Source organism: Trichomonas vaginalis, chromosome II, assembly GCF_026262505.1.
Source record: "Trichomonas vaginalis G3 chromosome II, whole genome shotgun sequence".
NCBI lineage: Eukaryota > Parabasalia > Trichomonadida > Trichomonadidae > Trichomonas > Trichomonas vaginalis.
Window position 1 is genome coordinate 12,353,371 of NC_067204.1, and position 27,717 is coordinate 12,381,087.

The 27,717-nt window shown below is 33.6% G+C and overlaps 12 protein-coding genes and 8 pseudogenes across 20 annotated transcripts, besides 1 other annotated feature; 12 read left to right on the forward strand and 8 right to left on the reverse strand.

The window, feature by feature from the left end:
* Positions 1–17,206: part of a mobile genetic element that runs on past the window's edge.
* TVAGG3_0532320 (uncharacterized protein) lies at positions 161–925 on the reverse strand (the record flags this gene model as incomplete). The annotated part of the gene is made up of 1 exon (XM_051237628.1): positions 161–925. The coding sequence occupies one exon, from the start codon at positions 923–925 to the stop codon at positions 161–163; it is 765 nt and encodes a 254-aa protein (XP_051095452.1).
* Positions 1,264–2,129, forward strand: TVAGG3_0532330 (organellar and viral DNA polymerase type B; the record flags this gene model as incomplete). Its single annotated transcript, XM_051237629.1, has 1 exon — positions 1,264–2,129. A coding segment is annotated over one exon (866 nt), but the record flags the coding sequence as incomplete, so codon positions are not given.
* Positions 2,830–3,383, forward strand: TVAGG3_0532340 (annotated as a pseudogene). The gene has a single exon. A coding segment is annotated over exon 1 (554 nt).
* Positions 4,375–4,926, forward strand: TVAGG3_0532350 (integrase core domain containing protein family; the record flags this gene model as incomplete). The annotated part of the gene is made up of 1 exon (XM_051237630.1): positions 4,375–4,926. The coding sequence occupies one exon, from the start codon at positions 4,375–4,377 to the stop codon at positions 4,924–4,926; it is 552 nt and encodes a 183-aa protein (XP_051095454.1).
* On the forward strand, positions 5,193–6,157 carry TVAGG3_0532360 (annotated as a pseudogene). Its single transcript has one exon. A coding segment is annotated over exon 1 (965 nt).
* Positions 7,111–7,803, forward strand: TVAGG3_0532370 (annotated as a pseudogene). Its single transcript has one exon. A coding segment is annotated over exon 1 (693 nt).
* TVAGG3_0532380 (uncharacterized protein) lies at positions 8,130–8,565 on the reverse strand (the record flags this gene model as incomplete). The annotated part of the gene is made up of 1 exon (XM_051237631.1): positions 8,130–8,565. A coding segment is annotated over one exon (436 nt), but the record flags the coding sequence as incomplete, so codon positions are not given.
* TVAGG3_0532390 lies at positions 8,659–11,379 on the forward strand (annotated as a pseudogene). The gene has a single exon. A coding segment is annotated over exon 1 (2,721 nt).
* On the forward strand, positions 11,863–12,436 carry TVAGG3_0532400 (annotated as a pseudogene). The gene has a single exon. A coding segment is annotated over exon 1 (574 nt).
* On the reverse strand, positions 12,518–13,378 carry TVAGG3_0532410 (annotated as a pseudogene). The gene has a single exon. A coding segment is annotated over exon 1 (861 nt).
* TVAGG3_0532420 lies at positions 13,406–13,666 on the reverse strand (annotated as a pseudogene). Its single transcript has one exon. A coding segment is annotated over exon 1 (261 nt).
* On the forward strand, positions 15,776–16,234 carry TVAGG3_0532430 (uncharacterized protein; the record flags this gene model as incomplete). The annotated part of the gene is made up of 1 exon (XM_001330238.1): positions 15,776–16,234. The coding sequence occupies one exon, from the start codon at positions 15,776–15,778 to the stop codon at positions 16,232–16,234; it is 459 nt and encodes a 152-aa protein (XP_001330273.1).
* Positions 16,674–17,000, forward strand: TVAGG3_0532440 (uncharacterized protein; the record flags this gene model as incomplete). Its single annotated transcript, XM_001330236.1, has 1 exon — positions 16,674–17,000. The coding sequence occupies one exon, from the start codon at positions 16,674–16,676 to the stop codon at positions 16,998–17,000; it is 327 nt and encodes a 108-aa protein (XP_001330271.1).
* A 328-nt stretch (positions 17,207–17,534) lies between the features above and the next one.
* On the reverse strand, positions 17,535–18,440 carry TVAGG3_0532450 (DDE endonuclease family; the record flags this gene model as incomplete). The annotated part of the gene is made up of 1 exon (XM_001330235.1): positions 17,535–18,440. The coding sequence occupies one exon, from the start codon at positions 18,438–18,440 to the stop codon at positions 17,535–17,537; it is 906 nt and encodes a 301-aa protein (XP_001330270.1).
* Positions 18,441–18,514: 74 nt separating this feature from the next.
* On the reverse strand, positions 18,515–18,942 carry TVAGG3_0532460 (annotated as a pseudogene). The gene has a single exon. A coding segment is annotated over exon 1 (428 nt).
* A 2,213-nt stretch (positions 18,943–21,155) lies between these two features.
* Positions 21,156–22,235, forward strand: TVAGG3_0532470 (G-protein beta/gamma-subunit complex binding; the record flags this gene model as incomplete). The annotated part of the gene is made up of 1 exon (XM_001330233.1): positions 21,156–22,235. One exon carries the CDS (start codon positions 21,156–21,158, stop codon positions 22,233–22,235), a length of 1,080 nt encoding a protein of 359 aa, XP_001330268.1.
* Positions 22,236–22,568: 333 nt separating this feature from the next.
* On the reverse strand, positions 22,569–24,194 carry TVAGG3_0532480 (mutated in bladder cancer 1 family; the record flags this gene model as incomplete). The annotated part of the gene is made up of 1 exon (XM_001330232.1): positions 22,569–24,194. The coding sequence occupies one exon, from the start codon at positions 24,192–24,194 to the stop codon at positions 22,569–22,571; it is 1,626 nt and encodes a 541-aa protein (XP_001330267.1).
* Positions 24,195–24,762: 568 nt separating this feature from the next.
* Positions 24,763–25,683, reverse strand: TVAGG3_0532490 (uncharacterized protein; the record flags this gene model as incomplete). Its single annotated transcript, XM_001330231.1, has 1 exon — positions 24,763–25,683. One exon carries the CDS (start codon positions 25,681–25,683, stop codon positions 24,763–24,765), a length of 921 nt encoding a protein of 306 aa, XP_001330266.1.
* A 192-nt stretch (positions 25,684–25,875) lies between these two features.
* On the forward strand, positions 25,876–26,430 carry TVAGG3_0532500 (COMM domain-containing protein 9 family; the record flags this gene model as incomplete). Its single annotated transcript, XM_001330230.1, has 1 exon — positions 25,876–26,430. The coding sequence occupies one exon, from the start codon at positions 25,876–25,878 to the stop codon at positions 26,428–26,430; it is 555 nt and encodes a 184-aa protein (XP_001330265.1).
* Positions 26,431–26,913: 483 nt separating this feature from the next.
* On the forward strand, positions 26,914–27,533 carry TVAGG3_0532510 (uncharacterized protein; the record flags this gene model as incomplete). The annotated part of the gene is made up of 1 exon (XM_001330229.1): positions 26,951–27,505. One exon carries the CDS (start codon positions 26,951–26,953, stop codon positions 27,503–27,505), a length of 555 nt encoding a protein of 184 aa, XP_001330264.1.
* Between the last annotated feature and the right edge of the window lie 184 nt (positions 27,534–27,717).

Below are 27,717 nucleotides of genomic sequence, written 5' to 3' on the forward strand. Positions count from 1 at the left end.
GTATCGAACTCATCTTCATAATGCAAACCTAATCTTATTGACTTGGTGCAGTTTTCACTAACACAATATTTTTCTGTTCTCTTGACTGACATAACTAACTCATTTGTTTCATCAAACAGCAACAACCAAAGTTCATGACCTAATACATAACATTCATACTTTATATTTTTAGCTCTGAGTTCTCTTGTAAGCTGTTGCATTTAATATTTTCTAAAAAGTCAACTTCAACAGTCATTCGCACTGGTGCCTTCAGTTCTACAGGCTCTCCTTGAAAGTCAACAAGTCTGAATTGCATGTCTTTCAAATTATGAGGACTAATGCGAACCCATTTACCTAAATGAGTTGCTATGACAGGAACGTTTGGAATGAACATTGAATTGACTGCATAACAGAAGGATTTATATTCTACTGAACCTTTACTATTAACTCCTGAAATGCCTGTGACATTAGCTATTTTAGACTCAATGTATAAACAATTACCATAACATACGTATGGAACAGATTTCATCTCAATCGTTTTGTCAACACTTTTCAAAGGAAATGTCATATGGTATGCACCCAAAAGAAGTTGTACTCTATGACTCATTCGTGTTATCTTAAACTCCTTCTCGCTGCTGAACTTCAATGTTCCCTCAGAAGAGAGTTCGACATCTATGTTGTCAATAGTTTCTTCATTTATGAGAGCATTTAACACTCCAGCAATTTTATCTATTCTATACCCAGCTCTGTTAGGAAATGTTATAACACTTCTTTTGTCATCTATTTCAATCTCCATGAAATCTGTTTCATCTGTTATGACAAAAGTTGCGATAGTATTGAAGTCAACAACTCTGAAAGCAAGCGCTTCATTCTGAAGACCTAAGTTTGTTTGTAGCTTTACTGTCCCGTATTCGTTTGGGTCTGTACTTTGCAAATAGAACAACATTTTATTCTCATTAAAATATGACTATTGCTGCATATGCGTATGAAACAAATGAAGCAAGAAGAGCACATGAACTAGTAAACGAAAACTCAACTTTAACCATTGAAGGCAATGATTTAGTCATTGACGATGGAAAGACTAAAAAAGTCATTGATTTCGATACTTTTAACACTTATGACCCATTCATTACAATAAGTAAAGTTCCTATCATAAATGATGGAACGGTACAATATATAAATTCTACAGTAGATGCCTCATTAGTGAAAGTATTAAATGTTCTCATTGAATTGTTAAAGAGCTTTCGATTTGACGACAACATTAAATGCCTAAAGAATTTAGTCATGAATGAGAAACAAATTCTCGGCGTTGCTGGTAGCAGTAATGATGTACACCTTATGACATTAGAATATTATAACGAACATAAAGATGAACTGAAAGGAGAGAAGGGTGACACTGGACCTCAAGGACCACAAGGAATACAAGGAATACAAGGACCTCAAGGCGAAAACGGTTTGGATGGTGAAGATGGAAAGGATGGAAAAACTGCTAAATCATGGATATGGAACCTTATAAATACTGGTTTAACAGCTGCTTCATATGGAGTTCTTCAATACCAAATCGGAAAGATATGGGCAGTACTTGGTGAAGAAGTTTTAGATGACGTTAAAAATGCTTTGAACTTCATTTCAAATGGTTCGGATACTATTAAAACTTTATCTGGTTGGATGCAAGAAACAAGGAGTCAAATAGATACTGTAAGACGTATAGCAAACAATGCACGTACGGGATTGGATACTTTACGAGAAGCACAAAATACACTAAAGGAAGCAAATGATATTCTTGGCTCAGTATCAGACATGCATGAAGATTGGCTTAAAGGTATTGACAAATCTTTAAAAAATCACAGTCAGTCTATTGCTGACTACAAGAAAAGTATAGATTTTTTACATAGTGCTATGGACGTACATGATGGAAGCATAAGGAACTTACTTAATGCTAACAATAACTTACCAGGAACTATTAAAGCATTTATAAAGTCCTTTGTAAAACCTGGTGCTCTAACATTTAGGTCTTTGAGAGCAAGAGCATTGAAGTCAAGAGATGCAGAAACTCCAACAGAACCTACAGAAGGAAACGAAACAACAGAAACTCCAGAAGAACCACCAAAACCAACAGCTAATGAAATATTGTTCGAATATTTTCCAAGGTACTCTGTTCTCATTGCATACATTCAAGAAATACTTAAGAAAGCAGACTTGACTTTAGGAGATGATGAAAGTTCTGTATATCTTTCGTTCCAGTTTCAAATAGCAGAACTTTTGAGACAGATATGCTTAATGTATGACAACATCTCTGATTTCACAAGATATGATGACGACCATGACCCGAACACGGTGAAGAAGAAGTTTTACAAACATCCATTAAGACAGGAAAGGTTTTAACTCAAAGTCTCATTATTGACACCAAAGATGGCGAAGTGGACGTTCTTCAAGAGCTGAAGAAAAATACTTTCGGGAGGTGGTGGTAGGCATGAACTTGAAATAAATGAGATAGAAGAGAAATTAGCCGAAAAAGCAGATAAAAACCATGTTCATTATATAACTTCAGACGAACAGATTATAACGGACTACCATGGATATTTAACACAGGATGAACAAATAAGCACTGAAGATGTTAATGAAAGAAGATATAAATTCATTTGTGCTAAAGGTTATGACATACACTGTACTGTACAGTATGACACAGGTAAAGCGCCAGAAGCATTTGGTTATAACAATGAAATTTATGCTTCATACTTCTTTGTTAACGGTGTATTAGTTGAACCAAGATTTGCTTTGAGAGTTAAGGCAAAAATAACTTTTGAAGATGCTATTAAAAGTAAAGCCAGCAAAGATGAACTTGAAGCAATGAACAAAGTTTTGAAATCTCATAAACACAATATCTCCGATATAAATGAACTTCAAGCTACATTAAATAGTAAAGCTGACAAGAAATACACATGAATCCTTCACTACTGTTAGAGCAGACGACATAATATTGAACTATACCCTTGGTTCAAGTGCACCTTTAGAGAATCCAAGTACAAGCGTAAAAGATACACTAAACTCCTTAAATAGTAAATGTATGAACATTGAAGGTCATGTCAGAAACTTTGAAACACATGAACTACCAGCAATGTTAGATAAGAAAGCTGACAAAGAACATACACATAAATCCTTCACTACTGTTAGAGCAGACGACATAATATTGAACTATGATTTGGGTTCAAGTGCACCTTTAGAGAATCCGAGTACAAGCGTAAAAGATACTCTTAACAATTTAGATAACAGTTGCAGGAATATCGAAGGTCATGCCAGAAACTTTGAAGCATATGAACTACCAGCAATGTTAGATAAGAAAGCAGACAAAACAGAGCTTCAAACATTAAAGACTGAAATACTTCAAACATTATATCCTGTTGGTTCTATTTATACGTCAATGAACTCAACAAATCCAGAAACAGTTTTAGGTTTTGGTACGTGGAAGCAGATTGTAGATAAATTCTTATACTGTGCTAGATATTCAAAGCAAACAGGAGGTTCGAAGAAAATTAAAGAAGCAAACCTTCCACCGCACACACTCATACAGGAACTACAAACACAACAGGTAATCATTCACATTCAATAACAAAAAGAGGTTATACAAATCTTGCAGCAGGTTCGGATAGACAGGGAATGAATAGATATGATATTTCAAGTGACCCAGTAGATTCAAGCGCAGGTATTTTCTGTGGAACCACAGGAAATCATTCACACACTTTCACAACAAATCCAACAGGCTCGGGTGCAGATTATATGCCACCATTTGTGACTATATTCGCATGGTACCGCGTTCAATGAACGCGCTTGAGCCTTGAATAAAATCTTTAACTTTACATAAATGAGCTTGAAAAAGTATTCGAACAACATCCATGGAGGTCATTTAAGAAGTTCAATGAAGCTGCAAAGAGTTGGGGATTTACTAACAGAGCTGAAGTGAAAAGGTTTTTGACAAAAATGTTGTACATCAAACAAAAATAAACCCTTACGACTACTTTTTACCAATTTACTCCAACACTCCTGACGCATACCAATTTGACACTCTCATTCAAAGCAGAAAAGGAGGACATAAACCATTCCTCATCTTCATTAATGTTAACACTCGTAAAGCATATGCATATCCAATGAAAAATAAAGGAACTCGTGAAGTGTTTAAGAGTTTTACAAAAGTTTGTAGCAGAACATAGCCCAAGTACTTTAACATCAGACCAAGACAGTGCATACCTCAGCAATGAAATCACAGAATTTCTCATTAAGCATAACATAACTCACTACACTACTGAAGACCATAACCATAACATACTCGGCATCATAAACCGCTTCATAAGAACGCTCAGAGATTTAAACCAAGAGCGAGACTTTACCGAAGAAACAATGAAACATTTTCTCGAAGTATATAATTCCTCAACACATTCTACAACAGGACATACACCAAATTCAATGACACAACAACAAGAAGAAAAGTATATACAAAAGAAACGAAGCCAAACACAAAATATCAGAAATTCAACACAATTTACCCTCATTCCTGGTACAAAAGTTCGTGTAGTTCTTGACGACAAACCGTTGACAAAGAAACGTTTAAGGTTAAGTAGAAACTATTATATCGTAGACTCTACGCAAGGTAATGGATATCTTATAAAAGCTGCTGACGACTCTATTGCGTTTTACCCTCGTCACAAATTAGTCGAAAGTAGTAATGGCAAACTTGCTGAAACCATTGACGAAGCAAAGCGAGGAGTGGTTATTGAAATACTTGGCTACAACATAAACGATGACACTTATAAAGTAAGATATGAAGGAGGCGTTGAAGATGTTATACCATCTAAGAACTTGAGAGAGTCAAAGTCAACACATCTGGGGCCATTAGAGCGGGAGTACTGGAAAGACAAAAATAAGCCAGAAAGAATAAGAAAATTCTTCTAAACTTTTTCATTAGATGTAAATCAGACATGAATGAGAACAGTCATGTATTATTAATGGTACCATTTATTTTTGTCATAAATTTACACCAAAAATATATTTTAGGTGAAGAGGTGAGATCTCACCCGTTTTTTCACCTCTTTTTTCACCCTCGCCGCTTAGCGGCTCAGATTGCTTTAGCTTTCTCATGAATTTTCATGAATTTCCTTAAGACAGAAAAAATAAAGTTAGTTTTATTTTTATTTATTTTTTTATTTTGTATAAAAGATATGATTTCAACAATCGGCACAACAACAATTCAAGCCACGAACGGCGGGACTCTGTCCACAACTACAGCACCAAACTCGCTAGTCATGAATCCTACGTCAATGTTGGTAGAGATGAAAAGCTTTATTCCTTCTTCATATACTTTTGAAACAGAAATCCAGAAGATAAAGCAAGAACTTTTAACAAGTAATTTAGACTGTAGTGCGAAAGATGAAACAAATGAACAGTATCTTTATGAAATGGAGGACCTCATCGACCATTTACCCAAATTGCCTGAAATCCAACAACAAAAGCTCACTATTCCTGAATTCGATGAAATAGAAGTGAAACCAACTGACTCAGTAGAAATTAAGAAGTTCATACGAAAGGTAAATTATGAATTCCTTGGTTTTCATTCATGCAAACCATAAAGTTATGGACAAAGATTGCGACATGGTTTATAAAAATATTTCTGACATATATAAATCTGGGGAGTTTAAGACATACGATAACTTTGTTTCATTAGTTGCAAAATGTGTATGGCAGATAAGAGATAAAGATAGAAGAGGCAAAGTATGGAATGAACAGATAAAACCAGCAGCTTTTGAGTTAAAGAAAACCATTGACGCTTAGTTGTTCTAGCTGGTTTTATTTCAATGTATAACGCAAAAACGATGCCGCAATGTTCAAAATGTAAAGCAGCAATAAGAAAATATAACTACTCAGTCAAAGAGATAGAAAGAATGCGAAACGACTATGCAGACTTAAAGAAAGAAGCAGAAAAGCCAGCAGAAGATAAAATGGATATGTTGACATTTCTTAATAAAACTATCCAACAGCAGAAGATTTCCTTCTGTCTGACGTCAAGAAGAAATATAAAGAAACCTTCGCATTGTTAAAACATTCGATGTACTAAAAGAAGAAATAGAAGCTACGAAATTGTTTAGGATTTCAAATATACATCGTACAATTCATGTAAAAACGCTTGTGAAAAAAAGAGGTGAAAAAACAGGTGAGATCTCACCTCTTCACCTCAACATTATTTTTATTGAATTCAGCCACAAAAATAATGAATTTTCATTAGTTATTTTGTATGTAATGACAGTAATGACAAACATTGAGTTTGAAACAGTTAGAAAGATAGACAATGACACCAAAGTGTTAGAATAGGTGATTTAAACGTAAGATACTCAAAGAAATACAACAAATATTCTTTGTCAGATATTATATCTCCATCTGGAAAGAAAACAAACGACTGGGTAGAAATGCTTCAACTCAGAAAATTTTGACAAGAAATCCTGAGCTTATGATATCAGTAGCATTTCATGGAACAAGAGCATATCTTATAGACAAAAGTCTTATACCAATAGTTTTGTTATGGTTAGACCCAGTTGTTGGATATAACTTCATAACATATGGTTCATTCGATACGGAACGTTGCAGTGAAGGCTTACTTACATCGTTCAGAAACCGAAGGACTTCAACACAAAAAAGATATAAGATAGGAAGGACATATAATATAACTCAAAGATATGACAGTACAGTCAATAGAGTCAAGGTTGTGTTTGTTAATGATATGAGAGCTGCTGAAACAGAACTGCTTGAAGTTTTTGAGAAAATGTATGGTGCTCCCACAAAGGTAAAGAAACGTTTGAAGTAGATGAGATAGATAAAGCTATAAAAATTATTGACGAAGTTGCTGAAAAATACATGTAAAGCGTTTATTTTTGGTCTTTTGTGAAAGTCAGAAAATAAAGTTAGTTTATTTTTATTTATTTTTTTTTATTTTGTATGTAAAGACAGTAATGACAACATCAGAGAACACAACAACAGTTATAGTCCATGAAGCTATTAAATGAAGAATACGAATACATACACATATAACAAACAACTTCGCCTCATCGTTCGGTCAAAGATGACATGTACCAAATGCAAAGTATAATGAATGCTCTTCGTTCTACAAAGCAAGCATATATCATTGGTTTGAAAACCAACAGACAAAAGAACTTTAGAAAGAATTTCCTCATATGATTGCTTCCCTCGGAAAACCGAGAGAAGAGATTCCGTACGAAAATCGCAAGAATTTGGCTCCTGGTTTGAAAGGTTATTATGTTCATAGACTTTTAGTAAATGCTGTAGCAATGTGGGCTTCACCTCGTTATGCTTGTTATATTTTCATGATGTTAGATGAACTATATAAAGCAGAACGTGGAGAGATGGAAAAGAAACTTCAAGCAAAAGATGAAGTCATTGAATCCAAAGACAAAAGCATACAGAAAAGAATACCGCGTTCGTACCAAAAGGAAAGGAAAAGAGTTATAAGTATATGATATATACTGAAGAGTTGGAGAAAGAAGAAGATAAAGATATGGTTATGTTACATTTAGTCAGAAGAAACAACAAGAGCTTTTATGACTTAGCTAAATATATAAATCTGACAGAAACTGGTTCTATCGTGAAAACTTACCGATTTCAATGACACCGAATGAGCAAATAAAGGAAATTGTCAAAAATACTCTTCCTCAAACACACTATGACATCAAAGGTTGCACAATACTTACATTCAAAGAAGACTTAACATTACTGAAGGAAAAAATAACAGAATATTTCGATAACTTCAAAGAGGAAGAATAAAAAAATCTAAGCTAATTTTATTTTTTTATAAAATTTTATCTCATATGAAAGAACATGAATTTAGAATATTCGGAACTCATGACAGAAGAAGAGAACGAACAACATGTAAAAGATATGCAAAATTTCTGAAGACATACAAAGCATTTAAACAATATCTAAATGCTTCTAAAGATTATGCAAAATTTCTGAAGGTATATAAAGCTTATGAAAAAGCGTATGAAAAGTTTATACATTGGGGAATTGTTGTAAAAATATCCATATGAAGACTAACCAAAAATATATTTTTTGCTTAATAGCTTCAGGGTCTATTTCTTCAACCATTTCACTTCCTTCGTCAATGTCAATAGAAGCTTCTTCAACCTTTGGTAAGAATTTCTGTATAACATCTTTGTTCGTTATTGTCTTCAGAGATGAAGGATAATATTTCACATTTGTTTCACCCTTCTTATATTCTTTCTGTTCGGAAAGATTTAAAGCAATACTGAAGAAGTCAACGTTAGAGTTCTTTATGACAGTATAATGAGTATCTTTGACATTCACGAAGAAACTCTTTTGTTTCAAAACTACTGCTAACTCTTGTGAAGTATAACGTTTGCGGTCAATGACGATAGCTAATGGTCTGACATACTGACCAAACTTAGATTCTTTCACAAACTTCTTGTTAAAGATAACATTAACATTTGAAGCATTATTGAACTCATTCTTGATGGCAGTAGCGAGAGCATTGTATGAAAAGAACTTGCAATCTTGCATGTGTTTCATTAAAATAAAAATATTAAATTATTTTGAAAAATAAACTTAAAAAAATCTAATCTAATTTTTTCAAAAAAATATTTTTTTTATTTCCTACTAAAGATGTATCGGAAGTTGTCTAAGTTAGAACACTCGGAAATAAAACAACTTCTAACAGAAGCTAGCATAGATGTTGCAAAACATTACGCAACAAACAAAAAAGCACTCGCTGACTTCATTAAAGACTATAATGGTGCAATAAGTTATGATAGAATTCATGAGTTCATAAAGCCGCAACGCAGCGAGGACGAAGTCCATGCAAGAGCATTTCCTTTAAATGACGTTGCTATTGACTTATATCATAGACGTTCAGTACCTCATGAAGTAAGAGAGAAATGTTTGACATAACAAATGCAAACGTTGGTGAAACAAGAAGAAGAGACGACACACTGAAACAACAGAGAAGAGAGATGTTTAATAGCGCTATAGAACAAGTTCGCAAAGCTAACGATGTCCTTCGTTCCATTGACGACAAACCAAAAGAAGGTGAGAGATGGTTAAAGAAAGATGAAGAGAATAGGAAGAGAAATGTGAAGTCAGGCAATAGACTCATTGACTTTAACATCGAAGCTTTAGATGAACCAAACAGAGACTACTTACACAAACATTTCGGTAAGGTTTTTCATGAGACTCTTAGAGAAAATTAAAATAAACTCACAACAGAGATGGATGGTATGTTATAAACTTGGTGGAAAGTATGAATGTTCTACGTTAAACCTCAATAATATTGGAACATTACTACATCAGCTCTTGAAGGAGAACTTTATATCAGAGATAGAAAGCAAATGCTGCAGGTATTGTTGAAATGCACTATGACTTCTTCTTGACAAACATAAAGAATCTTACTGAAATAAAGATGTATGATTTAACAGAATATGAAGGCTTAACGATGTCAGATGTAAAGAAAGGCAAACCAAAAAAGAGACCATAATAGAGATGGCACACTGACAAATGACCAGAAAGCCATTTTGGAAGCTCTTAAGCAAACAGGAAACCCAGCACTTATAGAAAGCTTTTGGAAAGATAATGGTGAAAAGAAAGTTTTATAAGAAGAGAAGCGGTCAGTTCTGGAAGTATCTTTGCACATTACCTATAAATCTTGAGCGCTACCAAATCTTCAATGAATTGAACAAAAGAACTGCAAACTTATGACAGAAGACAATTGTTTCGTTTATGCTTGCATTCAGGCTGGAGTAAATGAGAGAAACTATTGACCACATGAGAGAAGTCATTCGTGTTAGAGACTTTCCTCAAAGTAAAGTACAAGAAATTTCTGACGCAACAGGTATAGCATTTAATGTTACCATTGGTTACTTCAATGACTCAAGACATAATGAAATAAAGAGATACATACCAAAAGAATGTGAAACTGTCGAACTATTGACTTACTTCTTGTTGAAGACCACTACATGCTAAATGAAAGATTACCAATGACAACATACTTCATTCGAAACTATATAGAAATCTTGAAGGAGTGTGGTGGAATGAACATTGAGAAACAAATGAAATTTATACAAAGAGAGAAGATAAATATGTAGTTCGTTATGATAGAACAACAACCGTTATGGGATGTTATGAAAACATTGTGGGAGTGCAAATATTTCGAACCTAATTTCTTATGGAGAACTTTTCACATATACGACTGACTTATATAAACAGAACCTTGCACCATTTTAAAGATTGACATATGCTCCAAAGTATTGTGTACAACTGAAGAAGAAAGCCGAGTCAAAAGAAGTAATAAAAATAAGTGCAAGTTCATTCCTGAGCACGTTTTCTTTGCTGACTTTGAGTGTAGCACAGACGGCTTTCATAAAGCTTTTAACATCTGTTATGACAGTGAAGATGGTTCAGTGAGTGAAAGCATTTGGGGTCAGAACTGTGCAACAGAATTTTTGGAACGACTTCCTGACAAGAGTTTAATATATTTCCATAACCTCAGTTATGATATAAACTTCATCTTAAGACACATGACAGAAGTGAAAGGAACTCCATCATTAAAGGTTCACGAACAATGCAAATAACTGGCTTATTATAAAGGAAGGGCAATTATTATAAAAGACTCTTACAGTGTTATAAATAAGAAGCTTAAACGTATTTCCTGCTATGTTTAACTTACAAACAGAGACCGAAAGAAGTATTCCATACAACTACTACAGCAGTGTTTTGTTAGCAAATGACAACAGAACTGGTGTCATTTCTGAAGCATGTAAGTTTGTAAAAGATATTGATACATTCATGAAAAACATAGATTCCATCAAAGGTTGTAGAATAGATGAGAACCACTTCGACTTAGAAAATTATAGCACATTTTATTGCAAACAAGATGTAAGAATTTTAAGAGAAGGTTTTGTTAAGTTCCGCAATGACATATTAAAAGAAATTGATTTAAACGTTTATGACTACGTTAGTATTTGTTCAATTGCTAACAAATTGTTTGAGAACAGAGTGTACTTCCCGAATGGAAATTTATATGACCTCTCAAATAAACCAAGAGAATTTATTTCACGCTGTATTCAAGGTGGAAGATGTATGCTGTCAGATAACATTAAACAAAAGAGCGAAAAGAAACTCATTGCTGACTTCGACGCTGTTTCATTATATCCATCAGCTATAGCAAGACTTTATACTTTAGAAGGTATTCCAAAGGTTATGAAGAAAGAAATGTTAAGCACAGAGTATCTCATGAGACATTTATTCGATGACGACCAAAAGGAACCCATTGGTGAAAAGTTTATGTCTGGCTTTCTTTGTTCTCATTAGATAACAAGATTGGAATACATAGACACTTTCCTTTAATAGTTTGTGACCCTGAACTAAATCCAGAACTCAACGTTCCCGAGAAGTTCAAACACTTGCTGTTTAATGTATTGTACCATATAACATTACAAGACCTCATAAAATATCAAGGTGTCAAATGTGAAGTGTTGCAAGGATACTATTACGATGGAAACAGAGATATTAGAATAAGAGATAAAGTAAAGAAGTTGTTTGAGTTAAGGTTAAAGTATAAGAAAGAAGGAAATCCTTTGCAAGAAAATATAAAGCTCATTCTGAACAGTATTTATGGCAAAACTATTCTATCTCCTATTGAGTCAAAAATAACCATAGTAAATGACAAAGATGCTATAAGATTATGCCATCAGAAACTACAACCATATAGTGAAGTTCGAAGGTTTGGATGGTTCAGATAAAACTATTTTCAAGCTAACGAAAAGCATTTGCAGACACTTTAACTTCTGTCCACTTGGTGTTAACATTCTGTCTATGTCGAAGAGAATAATGTGTGAAGTATTCTGTACTGTGAGGACTTAGGAATGGACATCTTTTATAAGCGATACGGACAGTATGCATCTCTACAATGAAGATATCCCTCGTTTAGCTGAAGAGTTGAGAAACGTTATGGAAGAGTTCTCATTGGTAAAAACCTTGGTCAATTTCATAGCGACTTTGCAGAAATAACACCTGGAAAACAAAGTTTAGCATACAAGTCAATATTTTGTGGAAAGAAGATTACTATAGACTTACTCACGAATGATTTAAATGAAGTTGCATTTCACTGCAGAATGAAAGGCGTGAAGCAAGATGTTATTGCTTTAACCGCTAATGAAATGTTTCCTGACTCTGTTCAGTGTTTCTATGATGAAGATAAAGGTTTAATGGTTCCGCAAGGAACATATGACAAAGACTCTGAGTTCAGTTTAATGAAACTTTACAAAGCACTTTATGACGGTCAAGAGATTGGATTTGACTTATGTAAGTCATGTCAACCTTGCTTTGAAGAGAAGTTTAACTTCTCAATAACGACTAAAACAAGCTTTATTCGTAAGTTGAATTCTGAGGTCATTTATTTTTGTCAGCAATGAGGTCATTCGTGATAAAATAAAACTAGCGGCAAGGGCGAAGCCCATGTGGTCATTTACAATACTGCGATGGTAGAGTTTAAGAGTTGTGCTTCAATGTAGAGACAGTCCTTATGGTCTGGAGGTAAGAACACTGGCAGTTATTGTCATGAGTGGAGAACATGTCTATCCAAAACTCACGATTGAAGCCAGTTAATTTATAGTATTTAGGATTTGGCAGTGGTGTAGTTCTTGTATGACCAATGAACTCATTTTCAACGCCTTTGGCTATATTAGAGAAAAGAATAGCTTGCTTTCTATCCCAAATACCAGGTGTTACAATCTTTGAAAAATCATTTTTCCTCGGAAGCATTGCATCATAATTGAAAACATTCTTGAAATCATCACTTGGTTCAGAGATTTGAAATCTTATACGGAATGGATTTTCTTTCTTTTTAGCGACTTCATTGAATGGTGAGAATACAACAAACTGACAGTCATGTGTTCCATCTTCATTTTCATTAAATTCATAATGAAAGTCTATAAGTTGTGGCTGACTACCTTCTTCTTTCAGTTGTGCAAGAAACTCACGTAAAGGCTGTAAAGTTTGTACTTCAATGTTAAACTTTTTCTCGAACATTTCATTAAATGAAATCATAATCATTGCAACAATGTTGTATCGTCTTTAAAGTATTTGTATATGTGAATGTTTTGGGCGCTTAAAGACTGTTCGTCATTTTCTATCTCGACTTGAAGTATAAAGTCAACCTTTCTGAAGCAGAGTCACGTGTTATATACATATTTGTTATGCCAATGTACTTCTCTTCATTTATGTTCACAATCCAGTCTGTTGGAAACTTAAACGTTACTCTTGTTCCCTTTATTTTGACGTCAGGGTTTTCACTACTGAACGCAACAGATAAAGGTATTTGTCTATACATTTAATTCGGATAAAAATAAACCATTTACTCTTTCTTTGCTTTTGCTTCTTCTCTAGCTTTTGCTTCAGCTTCTTCTCTAGCTTTCTTCGCCAGTAGTCTTGGGTTCTTTTTGTCTTCCAGCAGCTAATGCAGCAAGTTGTTTTTCACTAAGTTTTCTCTTGGTCTCTCTGGCTTTTGTTCTTGTTTTTGTTCCTTCAGTTCGGATAAAATTTGCTCACGAATTTCTTTCTTCAATGCTTCAACATCTATGACCCCCTGGGTCTTGTCCGTAGGGCTTGTCTGAGTCATTTGACTGCAGATAAAAAACAAAATTAAAACTTTAACCGATGTAAAATGAGCTTGTCAAAATCAGAGCGAGAGTCTATTATATTAAATGACGCAAGAGGAATACAACATCCTTTCTATTACGTAAGTCAGAGTAAAGATGGTAAAATATACGTAAGAAAAAGAAAGGTTCCATTAGCGAATGCAGAAAGCGACAACATTAAGGTGTATGGCAAGGGTGAGTCCACGAAGCCCATGTTAAGCCTTCTTATTCAAACTGAAAAGTCAATAGAACCAGAAGAAAAGAAGCCAATGTACTTTCAATAACGAACCAAGAGCTTATGCAAAGTTCGTGAATTTCATTGAAAAACAAACCGAGTCAAAGAATCCTGACCCGCCAGTGAAAGAAGTTGAGACAAAAGAGAATGTACAGTTCATTGAAAATGTCAAGAAACAACTTCCACCACGAATGCCAAGAAGAAGAGTGAGAATAATGAAGTAAATAGATATTTTTATCCGAAGTAAATACATGCAGAACGAACAGTTAAACGAATTTACTCCAGCAGAGCATATTCATCAGATTCGCTCATATTTCGATATCATAGACAATGCAGTTCAAATTGGTGACACTAATAGAAAATATTCTGACGCAAAGATTCCATCACAACCTGGAACTGCTAAAGATAACACATGGGTAACATTCAATCTCTCACCTCCTGGTGAAAAATATGTTGGACCTTTACAATACATTCATTACGTATAAAATGGAAGGTCAATTTATTGTAGATAAAGAAATTGGTTCAGGTTCCAATAAAACAAACCCACCAGGATTTTGGATTGGTTTCGATGACGCTTTCTATGCAGTTGCTGGATATCAAATCCTTGCAAATGGTCGTATCGTATATTCTCAAGACAACGCAAGAGAAGAAGCATATATAACTTCAAACTCACAAACTACCGAACAAATAAAGAAAGTAGAATGTTTTCTCAAAGACTCGACATGAAGATGTATGGAGTCATTCGGAACATGCAGAACAGGACAAATTGTTAGTGGTCCAATTACAGCAGGAAAATCATTTGATTTTAAGCTTCGTTTAAGAATTCCTGTTAGAAGATTCCTTCCATTAGAAGCTATTCGATTTATTCCAGCTTTTGCAGGAAACATTCAGCTAAAGTAAAGTTCAGTAGCGACGCCTTACAATGCACATCTATATCTGTAAATGATATATTGCTTTCAATCCAACTCTTAAAGTTGCATTTGCTTCAGATTCAAATCCACCGACAAATAAATTTGTTCCATGGAATGAACCATTCACTATGATAACGAAGGCAGTAGAAGCTAGTGGAACAGTTACTATTACAACTGTAACCAGCAACTATTTCGAACAAAGATGGATTTTAATGAATGTTTCAATCATCCAAAGTCATTCTCTTTAGACCCTAACATTTATACAGAACTTGTAGAACATTATACAAACGAGGCTTATATGTTTTCCTGTTAAAGTTATGGATTGGATTCCTATGGACGGTTCATTCTCAAAGAATACAGATAGTTCAAGTGCAACATTTACATCAGCTTATACGCCTATTAATGTTAAAAGTATTTGGGCACTATTTAGAAAGAAAGACAACTATTATGTTAATTTTGAGAACCCTAAGTTTAAATATCTTCAGCTTTCCATGGGAGCTTATGGAAATATGCCCGCAGAACCTGAAAAATCATATGGACCTGTATTTTATGAAATGGTTGAGAACGCCTGCAATACAAACAATGATATGATAGGATTTAATGAAGATGTTATGAGGTCATTGGTGGATGATGGTAGTGTGGAACATAAATGGGATAGCTATGACAACACACATTTCTTATGTGGTTTTCCAACAGAAGTGGACTTTTGCTTCCAGCAAGGTCAAACATCTACTGCTCCAATAACATACAAATTGTCTGTTAAAGGGCCTATTGAACTAGCAACTGAAAATGTACCAAAGCCACTTATTGGATTTATGAGGGATTGTTGCTTTGCCATTCAGGTGCGTGCTAATGGAATCCCAATAATAAGATTAGATGACTATAACTTAGCTACGGACGACGGTGAGGAATAAAGGATGAACGTTTATTTTTAAAGCTTATAAATGAGTTCTTCATCAAGCTCTCGTGAACCTTCACCATCTATGAAACAAACTTTACCAAACGATTATGGAGCACCTATTGAATATTTCTTACGAGCTGCACAATGGCAAAGAGCAGTCTCACCAAGGTTAGGTGTTCCACCAGCTCCTGTCAAAAATAGCATTTGGTCAAGTCCTTATATAAGATATGGTCTCCCACTAGGTTTGCTAGCTACAGCAGGAGCAGTTATGATGTTGAAAAGAAATAAAGCAAATGTTGTAAATAATACTGAAGTAGCTGAAGTTAAACAAACTCCAACACCTTCGCCAAAACCAACGCCTTCACAAGCAAAGCCTTCAATGACTCCTGAACATATGGAAGTACAAACTCCTGTTCAAAAGTCAACTCCTAAACCGACTCCAACATTTAAACCAGAACCTACTCCTCAAATAAATCGTAAAACTCCTGCGTTTCCTTACTGAAAAAATAACGTTATTTTTTATTTAATATTAAAATTTTTATTTGATTGAAATGACAAATAAAGTCACTGAAGCAATGAAACAAAAGTTTTTGGTAGAATACATTAAATCAGGAACTATTCCAGAAGGTTTTTACATTCATACTATGAAGGATGGTAGAGTTCAGTTTAGAAACATAAAGCAACCATTAGATAAAGAAGGAATTTTGAGAAAGATTAAACTTCATGAAGACAACATTGCTGAACTTAAGAAGAAGCTAGAAGAGTTGGAGAAAGGAAGAGAGTTATAAAGCAATGAATTCAACAGGGTGAAAAAACAGGTGAAAAAAGAGGTGAGATCTCACCACTTCACCTAAATTTATTTTTGTGCTATGTTTTCATACGTGTGAGGGTGGTGATATCATTTATTTTTAAGTTTATTTTTTTATTTTATTTTTATATAAATGACGAAAACTATTGAGATAACAAACTACAACGGTCATGAGTTCAAGAATTTGTTCTTCGTTCCTCGTGAAAATACATTCTATCAGATACGAGGGAGAAAGGGTAAAGTTAGTTTGAGCGTTTATGAAGGAATGAAGAATGGAAAGTTTATACAAGCATACGATACAAACGGTAAACGTGTTTCATTAGCTTTGTCAAAACTTACTAACATTTATTTTGACAGTGACTTTGACTCTGACGATTGGAGCGACAGCAGCGATACTGAAGAATATGAAGTATTGTGTGAAGCACAGCAATGGGAGGAGTTGCAATACTTTTGTAAGTGAGAACGTTTATTTTTTACAGTAGTGAAGTCGTTTGTGAAAACGTTAGTGAGGTGAAGTGGTTGGCGGTTTTATAAATATTTAAGGTTAAGTTGGTGTTTGTGTTTGTGTTGTAAAATATACGTTAACGGTTTTGTAAAGTGTCAAATTCACATATAATGGGTAAGGAGGCTCGCAGTGCCTCCGTACACAAGATATGTATACTAACTGTTAGCCAAGCTACCAACATGGAACTGGTGGCAGTCTCCGATGTTGCTGGAAACAACTGATCTTGAGAAGGACGAAACAACTGAGAGCATTGTGGAAAAATGAAGTTTTATCTAAATTGAATGCAAGAAATGTGGGCTTTCAAAAATTGAAAGCTTATGGCTTGATTACTCTCAAATTCTCGAATTTTTAAAGTCTTTTCAGGGGGTTATACCGTGATATTAGCCTTGTACCGAAAAAAAGTGACGGGCAATGCCGTAAAATAATATTTTATTAAAAAATTTTTGGTGGAGAATTGGAAAATTTTTGTTGGAAAATTGGAAAATTTTCCTAATCATTTGGACTATAACCTGGCATATTAGGGAGTTTTGTCAACAACTCAGTGCTGGGATCAAGATAGTTTGTAATCCAAAAGTAGAAACGTTCCTTGGTGTCTTGTTCTGGCTTCCTGCAAAATCTGTGATTTGCAGGATTCTTCTTAATATTGTCAGAAATTGCGCAAATCATGTCCATCGTCGTCAATTCTTCACCATTGATGTTAAAACGATTTCGATTACGGTAATTTCTTTTCTCTTGCAATTCTTTTTCTGCAGGAGTCAATTCACGAACATACTTATTATGTTTGAGAGCTTCTACAGAACAAGGGCAAAGACCGCAGGCGGCAGCAGCATTTCGAACCGTTCTTAATGATACTGATTCTTGCCATGCGCTAATAAATGAGTAGATAATGGCGTAGCGCATCATTGCAGCATTGCTGTTGAACTCTTGCTTCGGTGCCTTAATGTAATCTCTCAGATAATCCGTGAATTTGGACTTTAATCTTTTGGCAATGCCAACATCAAATACTTGTAAAATGTGTGTTGTATGTGCGGGAAGAACAATTAATTTGATGTTGGCACTTGCCAAAAGGAACAATGCCAGAGGATTCTCGCGGCTGGAGTGTCCATCACACACAATGAGAGCAGGCTTGTCACGTATATCTTCTGGCATTCTCTGGCGTTCAAAGTTAAGCCACTCGATGAAGAAAATGCAATACAATAAGAATACACTTCTGTTCACCCAGCCTTTTGGCGTAGAAGTAAACCAACAATGTCTTTCGCGCTGGAATACTTTCAGTTCTCTAGGTAGTTCTGCAATACATGGGAGAACAAAGAGAGGTGGAACAGATTTGCCTGTCATTGAGCATCCGCATAAAGCTGTAATGTGCGGAAAGTTTGGAATTCCTTTGGCGATCATATGCTCTATCTCCTCAGGTAATGCAACTTTCTTCTTCTTAAATTTGTTTATGAATGTTTCATCGATACTAAAAATCAACTCCTCTGGAGTACTTTGATGTTGGCATTGATAACTTCTTCTGCAAGAGTAGGACAATTAATCTCAAGAAGGAATCTGTAACCATAATCTATTCTGAGCTCTTTCAACTTGAACGCCTCGTCAATAATGTCAGCTGCTTCTAGAGCTTCACCTTTGTAAGCAGAATCTTCGATAATTTCTTTTAAAGTGAGCTGATCACGCTCGCATAGGTATGGATCTGCACCGCCATGATTCCCTTTTTCCCAGTATAGACCTAATGCAGCTCTTTTAAGTGCAGTAGCAATGAGATTGATGTTAAAGTTCCGAGATCTGGGTATTCTTTCTCCCATGCAAGCTTAGTTTGACTATATGTCATACCTTCGGCGCGACAATTGATGATAAACTTTTGTTGTCTACCAAGAAATTCGACTGTGAGAAATTCCATTTTTAATTTTAAACGAGCACCTGAGCCACGTTTTATCTGACTTCACCAGCCAAAAAGCCCCTGTACTAAGTGTCATGTTTTTGTTTATTTTAAAGTTTCTGCCATGTAATGGTTTACATTGCAAATTTTTTGAATACTTTACATCACCATAAAATGGCAGTACAAGGCTAGTTTATCGGTACTTTATATCATTCATCAATGTTGATTTTTATCCAAAATACTTCTCACACTTTTTGCTTGTCCTGTAATATTCCGTAATATTGGGTTTTTTCGTAAAGCCATGATTGCATTCAATTTTGGATAATTTAATTTTTGAGAATAATCAATTGGGCGATATATTCGTAATTTTAATATCCTAGTTATACTGAATAAAATTGTACGTGGCTAAAGATAAATTTTTGGAATTTTCGAATCGTAAATATTGAAGTTTATAACAAATCCAATCAGATTATTAAAATTTTATATAATTTTTTAATTCAAAAAATAATCAATCGATTTCTCAAAATTTAAACCATTTGAATAAATGATTTGACAGGCTTCCAATCACTAAAACTTCGAAATTATATATAACAATTGATGCTGATTTAATTATATTTTGGGAAATTTTAGCAATTAATTGAAAATTTCGATGGCATTATTAAAATAACTTCACATATCTATCTAAAAGCTGGAATTTGCTAAGATATTAAAATCGATGGCAGTTTTGTCCCCAATTAATTTCCAATTGTCACCAACGTATATTTTTCAAACATATGATCCACTCAATTGTTGCTACTCTAGCAATATTACAAAATGTAAAAGATACTCAAATGAATCAGTGTAATGAAATCTTCATTCATCCAATTCCTAAAACATTGCCTTGAACACAATAAGAAATTAACATTACTACATTGTTGTTTAACAGTCACTTGTATATATATATATATCTTCTCTTCATTATGTCTAACGATCAAAATTAGATTAAAATTACTTCTTTGCGTTAAACAGGAATGATAGACATCATTATAGGTATTTGATATTTGAGAATGGCGCCTTTTCTAAAATAATTTCAAATCGTAATGTGGTTCGGATATAAGATAATAAAAATGGATCAGAAAAATGATTTGCTTGATTGAGAATTTTTATTTGTTGAAGACTCAAAATCTATATTCCATGGAACGGTGTTTCATATTTAGGCAATCTCATTAGTAATTATGGAAAAGCTCTCACAACCACAAACCCAATAAAATACATGATAGGTACAGTTATGTAATTAAACTATAAATTCAAAAAAAAAATGTGAGTGTAAAAAAAGGCGGTATTTTATATTAATTATAATTTGCAATGAATAGTAGGTACTAGTTAGAACTATATTATTTCGCTTGTTCAATAGAATTTTATCAAATATGCAACTTCTGCGAAATTTGAATGATTTGGCAAGAAAAGCTGCTGTAACATGAATACTAAGATTATTCTGAATAAAACTAGATCCCATGAAATTTTTGAAGTACCGAGGCTTCGAGGACTTGCCTCTCTGAATAAACCAAACTTAGTCAAAAAAAAGTGACGTATTCAGTGAGCAAATTTAAATATTATTCAAAAGTATAATATTTTAACATTTATCAATCCCATATGTAAAAAAAATGGAAATGAGTCAAACAAACTCCAAATATGAAATTTTGAAATCTCTGGATCCTGATCTACAAACGAGTATGCATAAAACAAACTGACTAAAAGCTAAATGTCGCATCTACATATTGTATTACTGTTTTTGAATGTCATTTAGATTTTCTTGATCTTTTTCTGTTTTTCAAGGTTGTCGATTTAGAATTAATATTATTAGAAACTACTCGTTCTAAACCTAGAGGTAATTTATTAAAATATAAACCGTATGAAGTAAAAAGATTGATTTTTATAAATTATCACGATAACGATTACCTTCAGAATTCACAAAATTGTGAGATGAGAACTTTCGAGTTGAACAAAACGACTAATTTAGAAAAAATTGAAAAATTTGGCTCAGATAGTAATATAATATATCAGAATAAGATTAAAAATGGTGTGTAATATTTTGAGTCATCTCATTGAATTATTTGTAGAAAATTACAGCCATGTAAATCTAATATGATGTTTTCCAGAATAATGTTTTTATTGAAATTTCAAATTTTCGGCCGCGAAAAAAATGTATCAAAATAACAGACAAAAAATTGAATGTTTCTGAAGAACAAAAAAATATGGGTTGTGGAGCAAGCAAACCATCCAATAAAATTGCTCCTGAGCCTCCCGAATCGACACACTCATCGGTCAAATTACCTGTTGAAACAGATATTAAGTTCGAAAAAGGTAATTTTGAAAAACCTGACGTAAAAGCAATTTTATTAGGCGCCGGTGAGTCTGGCAAATCAACAATTTCCAGACAGCTTAAACGCTTGTACTGTGGAGGCTTTACCAACTCAGACAGGCATCACTTTAAGAACGTAATTAGCATTGCAATCATTTCGGATTTCAAATTACTAATAGATGATTTGAGAAAAAGTTCATATTCATATCCAAATGAGTTAGATGATATTATGGATCAAATTAAGGCACTCGAAGATACCGACCCCATTGATCATCCGATTTCCCAATTAATTTCGCGCGTCTGGGAAGACCCTTCAATGAAAAGAATATATGAAGAATCAAATTCTGTCGGAATTGCCGAAAATTTCGACTATTTCTTAAATAATATTTCTCAAATCGCCGAGTCCAACTATGTCCCATCAGATTTAGATATCCTTAAGGCAAGAATTAGAACTACAGGTAACTCAGATCTTAAATTGATGGTCGAAAAGGTAAAATTACAATTAGTTGATATTGGTGGTCAAAAGAACGAACGAAAGCATTGGGAGTCATGTTTCAGCCATCTTAACTATATTATATTTGTACAAGCCCTTTCTGAATTCGATCAAGTTTTATTCGAAGATAAAGTCACAAGTAGAGTTGCAGACTCACTCGCCATATGGGACATGATCCTTAGCAAGCCTCTTCTTACTGAATTACCGATTTTCCTTGTATTTAACAAGAAAGATCTATTCGAAACTAAATTAAAGAAATGTCCTGATAGATTCAAGACATCTTTCCCTGAATTCAACGGTGATGTCAATAATATTGATGAATGCTTGGAGTATGTTAAGACAGTATTTTTAAACGCTGCACCTCCTCAAAGAAGAAACAAAATATTCCCGATATTTACATGCGCTATGGATGAGTGTTCCATATCTAAGCTTATTAATACAATCGGAAAACAAATTCTTATTGACAAAAATCTTTACTAAAAAAACTTCCAAACTAAGTGGTTTTAGTAGGGAAGTTAATGTCGCATTATTATAAATTATATAGAGAAAAGCGGATCTACATGTATCTGAATGTTATTTAATAAAAAAAATATTTATTAAATTTAATTTAACACGAATTTGAACTAACGGTAATCTAATCATATTTTCTTGGTCCAAGTGTTTATGTATACCTTTAGCAAGGCTGATTTTACGATGAAAAATGTTGCAACGTAATAAATCTCTATTTTTTTCGAATGTCTATGAATTATTTTCCGTAATTCTTGTTAATAATCTTAGAGTAAGAGATTAAAAACGAAAATAACAAAATTTTTATTAGAATTTGATATGAGACTCCATACCAGGAGCCGGACGGAGTGCAGACATTTGAGTGATAACATTTTGTGCATATGGTGAGTTCATTAAACCTGCTTCTCTCAAAGCATTTTCAATTCTAATTCTTGGATCCATTTCAATAACAGAAGAAGCGAATGATGTTGGATTGAACATTGGTTTTTCTTCTTTCTCTGCATTTCTTCTAATTTCCATGATCTTTGTAGGCTTTTCTGGATCAGCAACTAAATCATCTAAACCAAACTCATCTCTAACCTGTTGTGCAAGCATTTCTAGTCTCTTCTGTTGCTCTAACTTCTGCTGGTATCGTTCTCTGTCCTTTGCTTGTCTTTCTCTCTTTCGAATTTCCTCAATTTGTCTTCTTCCACTTACAACAACTTTCATTTCCTTTCTTCTTTCTTTTAGCTCTGCTTTCTGTCTTTCTGCTTCAATTTCTCTGTTTCTTTGAATTCGATCTTCAATTTCTTTTCTTCTTTCTTTTTCTGCATTAACTCTATTTTTAAGCTGCATTTTTTCTTCATTATAAAGCTGTTTCTGCTTCCTTTCTTCTTCCTCCTTCTTTTGTCTTTCAATTTCCTCTTGTTCTTGTTTTTCTAAGTCTCTTTTTCTTTTTTCTTCCCTTTCTACTTTCAATCGCTCATCTAGAACTGACTTTTCTTCATTCATTGCTTCCACTCTTTGTCTAACCATTTCATCTTTCAACCTCTGTTCTTCCTTTTGTCTTTCTTCTTCTTGTGCATCTAATTTCATCTTTGCAATACGAGTTTTGAGCTCCTGATGTAAAGCATCGATCTTCTTGTTAAGGAATTGCTCCTTGATGTACCATTTCTTGTGGCGAATAAGTTCTTCTGGTGATTTATTATTAAATTCAACAGTAATTTCACCGCAATTTGTAAGAATAAAGCGCTGATGTTCAAGATCCTCCCAGCCACCAAATTGTTCGTCTGGGTTAAATCCATTTTCAACGAGCCAATCGCGATGTTTTTTCTTTAATTCATCTTCAATCTTATTAAAAGCATCAATTTGATCAGTAATTGACTGTTTCCATTCATCGTTAAGTCCGCTTAAGTCGATTTTTTGCTTTTCGATAGGTTGTAATTTCGTTTTTTCAACTATTTCGACAATTTGATCGTATTCTTCAGGAAGATAGAGGCATTCTAAATGCTGTTCAAATTCATCATGTATACTTTTATACATCTGATTGTTTGGAACGTTTTTATCGCGAGTTAGTAAAGATTGTAATCTTTCTAAATAAGAAATACATGACATTACGTCTTGATTTGTTTTGTTTTGAAGAGAAGCATCAAATTTAAGTAATTCTGGTAGTTCTGGAAGGGTACCAGATAAATCTATCAGTGTTGAAGTACATAATTGTTTGCCTGTTTCTGCACCTTTCATTACTTTACGGAATTCTATCATGAATGCTTTCACTTGAGTAGCTTTTTTCTCTCGATTTTTGACATCATTCGAGATTTTTGTGAGTTTTTTAGCGGCTGCTGCAGCCTCTGATGGTTTCTCCTTCTGCTCTTGAATAAATTTTAAGACATCTTCAATATTATTAGATTTAGGAACTTTTGGTGCTCGAAGTACTGGACGATATTTAGACATGAATTGAAAATAAAATGATTTTATCGCAGATTTCATGCATTTATCAAGTACATAAGATAAAGGTTAGTGTTTTTTCAAAATTAGTCCTTAGTTCTGTCATTTTTTTCAAAATTATTAATTTATTATCGAATTTAGGTATTATAAATATGGATCCACTTTTTACATCATACGACATGCATATTTACAAGGAAGCAAATTTCCAAAATAATTTCAAAAATGAAATTTTCAATTGAAGAATTAGCATTTTTTCTTTTCAAAATTTCTATTTCATAAAAAATTTGGAAATTTAACGAAAAAATTAATCGATGAATCGAATTTATTTTATTCATATATTAAATATATTTTAAAAAGATAAACAGATTTACAGAATTAAAGATTAATTTTTAAATATATTAACTGTATCTCATACAACACTAAGAATATATTTTGCTGAGAACATATAATATTCAATTTATGCTATTTAACTTCAAAACATTGCATTTGAAACCAAATGTTGTGCACGATTTCAGAATTTTATGCATATTCACGAAAAGTTAAATACAAACTCTATTTAAAAATACAAACAAAATCAATTACAATGATTAGAAATGTACTCTCCAGCTTCTTGGTTAATATTATATTGATGAATAACAGCAGGCTTTGTTAAACCATCAGGGCAATAGATACCATCACTCTTTTCAACATACTTTCCCCATCTTGAGCAGTAATGAAGAGTTAAAAAAGGAGAATTACAGCCGAATTCTTTTCGCTTTATTCCATTCCTTTCAAATTCTCCACTATGCAACAAATAATTGTGGTATGCTTGGTCTAAAGAGTGCCTTCCGTTCATCCAAAATGGTTTATGATCAAGTAAGGTTTTCAAGTAAATCTTAAACTGCTGGGCTCCTCCTATAATAGTTCCTGAACAAGAAACTATATCTGATCCGTAGGCTTCGGCAATGGACTGATTATATGCTCTTTTCATCCAACCAACGTTCCAAGATGAATCACGAATCTTGACGTCTTCCATAACGAAATATAAGTAGTCAGGTGAAATTTGTTCCGAAAACGGATCTGATTGGAAAAATACATCAAATGCATCAGAATGGAATATTCTATTAAAAGTTCTTGATGTGGACTTCAAGTATTGCATGTAACCAATGTATCGGAGTGAATGCGGATAGTGTCGTGATGTATTTGGCGGTGATTTCATTGTGAAAAATTCAACTCCACAATAACCAAGAGATTTCCGTACATGTTCATTAAATGTAGTATTCGATATAATTACAACGTGTGCGAGGCTGCCAACAGCTCGTAATGATTTAACAAATGTAAAAACTCTGCTGATATCTCCGAAAACACCTAATAGTATAAGGTCTTCTGGTTGAGAGTTGCCGTATGCATTTTTAACATCAGAACAGATTTTACATTTCGATAAATCTAAAATAACGGGGACTCTTCCAAATTTAAAAGCTGCGACAACAAATATCAGTGATAATGATGTACACATACAACTGATAATGAATAATCTTTTGATTTTTCCATTAAAAAGGCGATGAATCAATCGCCACATTATAGAAAAATGGAAACTTTATAGGTAAAAATACGGGAAATTACAAAATTATTCAAAACAACTCATAACATACTGTTCAAAACCGAATTATTCATTTGTCAATTTATTTTTTGTAAACTTCAGTGAAAAATGACTGCGATTGAGAGTTTTGATAAGAATGCCTTGAAGAATTTAATTCTCCGAGTTCTCGCATGGCGTGTAGGAGATGTTCAAGATCTTCCAGCACAACTTACAGAGAGCCTTTCAATTACAACATCAGAAACATTACATGTTTTGGAATTAATCTGCCCAGTTTTAGATAAAATTATCAACGAAGAGCCAAAATCAGAAGAAGAAATAATACCTGTTATTAAGGAATTAAATAGCGAAACAACAAAGAAATTAGCAACAATTTCACTTTCAATTAGAGATAAATGCATTTCATTTTGCAGTGAGCACTCTCCATCATTATCTAAAGTTCTCTATCACGATTGGAATACTTCAATGCAAGTTGCAACAGAGTCTCTCGGTCGTATTGCCAGACCCATTGCATCTATTACAATGAGAATACAGCCAGCTTCTTCTGGAAAATGTTTGCTCCCACCACTTCAGAGTTTATCCATGGATCTTTCCAAGGATATGGTCGATGCTCTTGCATCCGGCTTCGATCGCCTCCAGAACCAGCTTGTAAAGATCGTACAGTAAATAAAAATTATGAGTTTCTAATTTACTAGTATTATTAAATTCAAAGAAATAGAAAATATTTTACTTGAAGCTAATTCTAATAATTCTTAATATTTAAAAGGAATACCACCTTTTCTTCTTATAAATGATCTATGTTTGAGCAATATCTTAGGTTGATGAATACAATGTGTTAACACCCGCTTTCCATTCTTTCAGTTATATCTTATTGGGCAATTTCTAATGTATTCATCTTTAAAAACAGACACTCTAACGCTAATAAAAAATGAAATCATTAATTTAGTTTATGTAATGCCAAATATCAAAATCAAAGGAACATATTCCTACATTATCTAATAATGAGCATGTTTTTAGGACTATTTGAATCAAAAATCGAATTTGAATTTTGCAAAACTCTTCAAAAATGTTGAATTACACATCAGCCATTATGCTTAGATGAAATCAGTTGATTTTGAAGGCGGATTGGGCGAGTGCTTCCCATCAAAGTTGTGAACAATTTACATCGGAAAATGTCAAAATTTTGATGAGTGGTCAAGCAAATCCTAGACAAGGATTTAACAAGCGACCCAGAATTTATGATCCTGTTAACAATGATGAAGACGAAAGCGAGTTCATGAAAAATCTAACTAATGATGCGATGGAAAATGATACCGATTTTAGTCCACAGCTCTCACAAGACAGACCAGTACCTTTAGCATATGGCTATTATCATCATCCAGAAAATACACAACAAGAAGAGTTTGTTCCAGAAGAAATTCAGGAACCTCAACAACAACAACAGGAGAATCCACAGCAAGATGATGAATTTGATCGTATTTTCAAACCTATTATAGACAGATACGAAGAAGAGGAAGAAGAAATGAGAGGAGACTACTTCAAAAAATTGAATAAGCACATTATTGATCCAGATTATGTTCATGACAGAAAATTCGACGAATCAGATGATTTCTCAGACGAAGGTGCTGAAGAGGATTCAGATGCACCATTTGAAAATGAAGGCATTGATTATCCAGATGGAGAATGCATTGATGATGATGACTTTAGCGATCAGCCATCTGATGATAGTGATGTTTACTAAGGAAATTCTAATTATACAGTTTATATGAAATTTTATATTGAAATTTTAATTATGAATGAATTGTAATTTATCTCTAATAAAAATAAAATGTTTGTATTCTAGAAAAGAATTTGAAAAAAAGAAATTAAATTTTTATTTTCGATGAGATCAAAATATATAGGATTGGAGTTGTCATAATCATCATTCTGGTAATAAAGCTACATGTTCATAGC